At 52.5% G+C, this 7500-nt stretch overlaps 1 protein-coding gene across 1 annotated transcript in view; it reads left to right on the plus strand.

Moving 5' to 3' along the window:
• Positions 1–7500, plus strand: part of dgkg (diacylglycerol kinase, gamma) — an 85966-nt gene that overhangs the window by 13741 nt on the left and 64725 nt on the right. Inside the window, 10 exon segments of the mRNA XM_083921127.1 lie at positions 342–961; positions 964–1059; positions 1827–1876; positions 2833–2886; positions 2888–2908; positions 3621–3740; positions 4338–4455; positions 5937–6025; positions 6826–6882; positions 6884–6943. Of these exon segments, the coding sequence (XP_083777253.1) occupies positions 342–961; positions 964–1059; positions 1827–1876; positions 2833–2886; positions 2888–2908; positions 3621–3740; positions 4338–4455; positions 5937–6025; positions 6826–6882; positions 6884–6943 (1285 nt within the window).

Here is a 7500-nt window from a genome sequence, read left to right on the forward strand (position 1 = left end):
GTTGTCCCCTGGGCGCTGTGTCCCGGCGCTGTGTCCCGGTGCTGTGTCCCCGGTGCTGTGTCCCGGCGCTGTGTCCCGGCGCTGTGTCCCGGCGCTGTGTCCCGGCGCTGTGTCCCGGTGCTGTGTCCCGGTGCTGTGCCCCGGTGCTGTGTCCCGGCGCTGTGTCCCGGCGCTGTGTCCCGGCGCTGTGTCCCGGCGCTGTGTCCCGGCGCTGTGTCCCGGTGCTGTGTCCCGGTGCTGTGTCCCGGCGCTGTGTCCCTGCGCTGTGTGTCCCGGCGCTGTGTCCCGGTGCTGTGCCCCGGTGCTGTGTCCCGGTGCTGTGTCCCGGCGCTGTGTCTCAGTGCTGTGTCCCGGTGCTGTGTCCCGGTGCTGTGTCCCGGCGCTGTGTCCCGGCGCTGTGTCCCGGTGCTGTGTCCCGGTGCTGTGTCCGGCGCTGTGTCCCGGCGCTGTGTCCCGGTGCTGTGTCCCGGTGCTGTGTCCCGGCGCTGTGTCCCGGCGCTGTGTCCCGGCGCTGTGTCCCGGCGCTGTGTCCCGGTGCTGTGTCCCGGTGCTGTGCCCCGGTGCTGTGTCCCGGCGCTGTGTCCCGGCGCTGTGTCCCGGCGCTGTGTCCCGGCGCTGTGTCCCGGCGCTGTGTCCCGGTGCTGTGTCCCGGTGCTGTGTCCCGGCGCTGTGTCCCTGCGCTGTGTGTCCCGGCGCTGTGTCCCGGTGCTGTGCCCCGGTGCTGTGTCCCGGTGCTGTGTCCCGGCGCTGTGTCCCTGCGCTGTGTGTCCCGGCGCTGTGTCCCGGTGCTGTGCCCCGGTGCTGTGTCCCGGCGCTGTGTCCCTGCGCTGTGTGTCCCGGCGCTGCGTCCCGGTGCCGTGTCCCGGTGCTGTGAGCGTCTCTGAACCCGTGTGTCGTTCGTCCACAGAGAGGAGTCGCTCTGAGAAGCGTGTGTCGCTGCAGAAGAGCCCGTCGGCCCAGAAAACTCCCCCCTGCCGTCGCCCCAGGTGGTGTTTCTAAAGGACATCGTTTGCTACCTGTCGCTGCTGGAGCGGGGCACGCCCGAGGACAAGCTGGAGTGTGAGTGACGGGGGGGGGGGGGGGGGGGTCATTTTACTGTTCGCACAATTTAAACACACACACACACATGACAGGAAATGGACACTGTGCAGAAACTGAGTGACAGGAAGAGGAAATAAACCCCTGAGGGCTGATTTGAATCCTTCAAAATAAAACAATCAGAAAGTTACTGAGAAGAACCGAGGCTTTTGAGCTTCCTGATTGGACGAACAGGAAGCTGTGGGCGGGGCTTGATAAAAACACAAACAGATAAACTGGAGTTTCTAAACTGATATCACAGTATGAAAGATGAGGATGTGACGAAGTGTGAGGATACACCAAGCCTCCTTCCCAGCTCCTCATCCCCCGCCCACACACACACACACACACGCACACACACACACACACCCACACACACACACACACACACACACACACACACACACACGTAGAAGGACCACGCACTGATACAGAAGCAGAGCCTATTACCCTGAAGGGGGCACGCAGAAATGCTTTCATGGTCCAAGTGAGAGATTTTCACTTCTGTCTGACTGATGAATGAATCTGTACGTCAATCTGACACACACACACACACACGCACACGCACACGCAGACGCAGACACACACACACACACACACACACACACACACACACACACACACACTGTGCCACCCTGACTCCTCATGGTTGTATGTGAGCGCCCTGATGCTTCTTTAACCCTGAGAGCGTCAGAGCTGCACAGACGTGTCTCAGTCAGCACCACATCTCTGCTCTCCGTCCCCTCCAGTCATGTTCCGGCTCTACGACACGGACGGCAACGGGCTCCTGGACAGCTCGGTGAGTGTGTGTGAGTGTGTGTGAGTGTGTGTGTGTGTTTGTGTGTGTGTGTCTGTCCGTCCGTCTGTGTGACGACAGTGACTGTAAAGTGTGAGTGACACCGAGTGTCTGTGTGTGTGTGTCTGTCTGTCCGTCCGTCCGTTCATGTGTGAGGACAGTGACTGTAAAGTGTGAGTGACACCTGTGTGTGTGTGTGTGTGTGTGTGTGACGTCTGTTACCTGAGCCCTGATCATGGACTGAATAAAGCTGATGGTTCTGCAGAGCTGTGGCCACCAGGGGGCGTCGGTCAGGATGCTCTGCACAGACGAGCTGTTGCTTTAGCTGTGTGTGTGTTTCTGTGACACAACACCACATAAATCAGCTGACTCATCACAGTAAACACAGATAAAACAGTGTTAAAATGACATCAGAGGAACGTTAGAGCTGAAACACATCAAACGAGTGAATCACACACACACACAGAGAGAGACGCTCACGTTTAACAGGAAACAAACAACTGTCACACTTACACAGTGACAGTCCGGCGTCACATCCTCCCTGCAAACACACTCATGGAATAATATTAATAATAATAATAATAATAATAATAATAATAATAATAATAATAATAATAATAATGATAATAATGATAATCTCTGGAGAGAGTGTTTCTCTCCCTCTCAGTAGAGGCATACGGAGACTTACGGGCGTTAAACGACACTTGGAAAGCTTAATGTGCTTGGATGTAAAGTGTGTGTGTACGTAAAGTGTGTGTGGATGTAAAGTGTGTGTGGATGTAAAGTGTGTGTGCATGTAAAGTGTGTGTGCATGTAAAGTGTGTGTGGATGTAAAGTGTGTGTGCATGTAAAGTGTGTGTGCATGTAAAGTGTGTGTGCATGTAAAGTGTGTGTGGATGTAAAGTGTGTGTGTGTAAAGTGTGTGTGACGCTGTGTGTGACGCTGTGTTCTTCCTGCAGGAGCTGGATCGCATCATTAACCAGATGGTTCATGTGGCCGAATATCTGGAGTGGGGACTCCACAGAGCTGAGGCCGGTGAGAGACAGACAGGTGGACAGAGAGACAGAGAGACAGGTGGACAGAGAGACAGACAGGTGGAGAGAGAGACAGAGAGACAGGTGGAGAGAGAGACAGGCAGACACACAGACAGACAGACAGACCGGTGAGAGACAGACAGGTGGAGAGAGAGACAGACAGTTGGAGAGACAGACAGGCAGACAGGTGGAGAGACAGACAGACAGGTGGAGAGACAGACAGACAGGCAGACAGACAGGTGGAGAGACGGAGAGAGAGACAGACAGGTGGACAGAGAGACAGACAGACCGGTGAGAGACAGACAGGTGGAGAGAGAGACAGACAGGTGGAGAGACAGACAGGCAGACAGGTGGAGAGACAGGCAGACAGGTGGAGAGACAGACAGGTGGAGAGACAGACAGGCAGACAGGTGGAGAGACAGACAGGCAGACAGGTGGAGAGACAGACAGACAGACAGGTGGACAGAGAGAGAGACAGAGAGACAGACAGGCAGACAGACAGAGTGAGCTCTGACTCTAACACCTGTGTGTGAATAACGTGTGTGTGTGTGTGTGTGTGTGTGTGTGTGTGTGTGTGTGTGTGTGTGTGTGTGTGTGTGTGGTGTGTGTGTGTGTGTGTGTGTGTGTGTGTGTGTGTGTGTGTGTGAATAACGTGTGTGTGTGTGTGTGTGTGTGTGTGTGTGTGTGTGTGTGTGTGTGTGTGGCGTCCTCAGATCCTGAAGGAGATGATGGAGGAGATCGACTACGACGGCGACGGCACCGTCACGCTGGAGGAGTGGATCCGCGGAGGCCTCACCACCATCCCCCTGCTGGTGCTGCTGGGCATGGAGACGGTATAACACCACACGTTAAAGTCTGTAGAACGATCAGAACCGCTCCATCTAGAGTCTCCTGACCCTGAACAACAAAAAAGAAGTCCAGCAGTGGGGTTGCCAGGTTGGTCAGACCCGGCCCCAGTAGCCTCCAGGAGAGCGGAGTCTGTTTGAGCCTGTTTGAACCCGTCCCCTCCAGAAAACCACAGCATCAAAACAAGGATCAGAGGAGTTTGACTGACAGTTAGCGTTAGCCGTTAGCGTTAGCCTGTTAGCGTTAGCTGTTGCAGCTAAGTGCAGATGAAAGTGATGTTAGCATCCAGGAGCAGCGTAGCCATGTGGGCGTGCGTTTGAATGGCGTTCCTCTCCTTTCTCTCAGTCCATGGAGTGGAATGCTCGGCCTATAGTGACTCTGGTTGTTGCCCGTCTCCGCTCACTCAAGCTGCTGGGACAAAGAACGCCCCCCTTCACTGAGGCTCCCAAGCAGCTGCACGATTGGCTAACTCCATTTCACCCAGTGCCAGCCTACAGTAGAGTTCCTCCAGGTGTGAGAACAGCACCTGAACAGACGGTGACGGGCGTGTGTGTGTGTGTGTGTGTGTGTGTGTGTGTCCACAGAACGTGCAGGAGGACGGGCAGCACGTGTGGCGTCTGAAGCACTTCAACAAACCTGCGTACTGCAACTACTGCCACACATGCTGCTGGGGGGTCCGCAAGCAGGGTCTCTGCTGCTCCTGTGAGTGTGTGTCTGTGTGTGTGTGTGTGTGTGTGTGTGTGTGTGTGTGTGTGTGTGTGTGGTGTGTGTGTGTGTGTGTGTGTGTGTGTGTGTGTGTGTGTGTGTGTGTGTGTGTGTGTGTGTTGTGTGTGTGTGTGTGTGTGTGTGTGTGTGTGTGTGTGTGTGTGTGAGTGTGCACGTGCGTGTGTGTGTCTCTGAAGAGTTGGAAACCTTCCATGGGAATAAATGTGAATTATTCTGGTTATGAGAACACACATGTTTGTATTTATGTCTGTTTATAACAAAGTAAATGAGTCAAAATGACCTAAAATGTCCGTTTATTCCTGTGGAAAGTTTCCAACTTTCCCCGCACGCTTGATTGTGAACGTTGTGTGTGTGAACTGTGTGTTTCCTGTGTCATGACTCAGACCTGGAGTCCAGTCTGTAGTTTAAGGGTAAGAGTCATTCAGCGTAAACTCCTCCTCCAGGGTCTCTGTCTGCACTTTAATCATCAGTAACCATGGAGACAGTTTTTATTAAGTAGAAATCAGGAGAGATGCTAACAGCCGGACGTGGCTAACAGTGGTTTAGCTCGGGGCACAGCACGGTGAAGGCATTCAAAGGTCTTTTTTAACCACTAATGCTGCTGAAAATAACAGCAAACCTCTGCAGCAGCATGAGAAGAGTCCCTACACACACACACACACACACACACACACGAGAAGAGTCCCTACACACACAACAAAGCGTCATCAGCGTAGTTAGTGAACCCAGAGTTTTATTAAAGAGTGTTTAAAGACTTACCTACTGGCCCCTGCACCAGCTCCTCTCATAGTAAAGTCCATTACAGTGGAAGGAGCCCATTGGTGCTTTGTTGGGTGTGTAGGGACTCTTCTCATGTGTGTGTGTGTGTGTGTGTGTGTGTGTGTGTGTGTGTGTGTGTGTGTGTGTGTGTGTGTGTGTGTGTGTGTGTGTGTGTGTGTGTGTGTGTGTGTGTGTGTGTGTGTGTGGTGTGTGTGTGTGTGTGTGTGGTGTTGTGTGTGTGTGTGTGTGTGTGTGTGTGTGGTGTGTGAGTGAGTGAGTGAGTGAGTGTGAGTGAGTGAGTGAGTGAGTGAGTGAGTGAGTGAGTGAGTGAGTGAGTGAGTGATGTGAGTGAGTGAGTGAGTGAGTGAGTGAGTGAGTGAAGTGAGTGAGTGAGTGAGTGATAGTGAGTGAGTGAGTGTGTGTGTGTGTGTGTGTGTGTGTGTGTGTAGGGACTCTTCTCATGCTGCTGCAGAGGTTTGCTGTTATTTTCAGCAGCATTAGTGGTTAAAAAAGACCTTTGAATGCCTTCACCGTGCTGCCCCGAGCTAACCACTGTTAGCCACTTCCAGCTGTTAGCATCTCTCCTGATTTTCTACCTTAATAAAAACTGTCTCTCATGGTTACTGAGGATTAAAGTGCAGACACAGACTCTGGAGTTTGTTTTCTGTAACAAACGTTCTGCTGTTGTTGTTCCTCAGTGTGTAAATACACGGTGCACGAGCGCTGCGTGTCCAAGGACATCGCCGCCTGCATCAGCACCTACGCCAAGTCACGCAGACACACCAACGTGAGTACACACACACACACCACACACACACACACACACACACACACACACACACCAACGTGAGTACACACACACACACACACACACACACACACACACACACACACACATGCAGGGAGAGAGACACAGACACACACACACACACACACACACACACACACACACACACACACACACCAACGTGAGTACACACACACACACACACACACACACACACACACACCAACGTGAGTACACACACACACACACCAGCACCAGGAAATACTGTGGTGAGAGAACAACAATTAGTTACACTCAGGATTACTTATTCCTAAATGATAATGAAATACATGTGTGTGTGTCTATGGAAATGCACAGCACAGGAAAGTTCAGTGTGTTCACCCACCACACTAACACCAGTACACACACCTGGCTAACAGGTGGTGTGTGTACTGAATGATGGTGTGGTGTTTTTACGACAGACACATGACGGCTGCAGGGGGGGGCGGACACGCAGGGGGCGGGGCACGCTTGCGCTCAGGTCACAATGATCGTCTTGGCCTTTTGTTTGGTGTGTTTTGAATCTTTTGTCTCCTCATTGATGAACAAACTGAACTGTGTGTGTGTGTGTGTGTGTGTGTGTGTGTGTGTGTGTGTGTGTGTGTGTGTGTGTGTGTGTGTGTGTGTGTGTGTGTGTGTGTGGTGTGTGTGTGTGTGTGTGTGTGTGTGTGTGTGTGTGTGTGTGTGTGTGTGTGTGTGTGTGTGTGTGTGTGTGTGTGTGTGTGTGTGTGTGTGTGTTGTGTGTGTGTGTGTGTGTGTAGTGGATGCAGCACGTGTGGATGGAGGGGAACTCTCCCTCCAGATGTGATCGTTGTCACCCGGAGCATCAAGTGTTTCCAGGGTCTGACGGGACTCCACTGCGTCTGGTGCCACACCTCCGTGAGTCATCACCATTATTAATGTTATTAATGTTATTATTATTGTTGTTGTTATTATTTATTATTATTAATGTTATTATTATGTTGTTGTTATTGTTATTGGAGTGTACTCCAGAGGAAGTGTCCTGCTGTAAATAAAACCAGAGAAGAAGAACTTCATGATTTCAGCTGCTGTTACTTTTTACATCCCACCAGAGGGCACTGCTGACACACACACACACTCACACACACACACACACACGACACACACACACACACCCAGAGACACACACACAGACACAACCACACACACACAACCACACACACACACACACACAGACACACACACACACACATGCAGGGAGAGAGAGACAGACCACACACACACCACACTCACACACACACACACACACACACACACACACACACACACACGCACACACACACAGGGAGACACACACACACACACACACACGTCTCCCTCTTGTCTCCCTCCTGTCTCCCTCTTGTCTCCCTCCTGTCCTCCCTCTTGTCTCCCTCTTGTCTCCCTCTTGTCTCCCTCTGTCTCCCTCTTGTCTC

This window comes from Echiichthys vipera, assembly GCF_963691815.1.
Source record: "Echiichthys vipera genome assembly, chromosome: 10".
NCBI lineage: Eukaryota > Metazoa > Chordata > Actinopteri > Perciformes > Trachinidae > Echiichthys > Echiichthys vipera.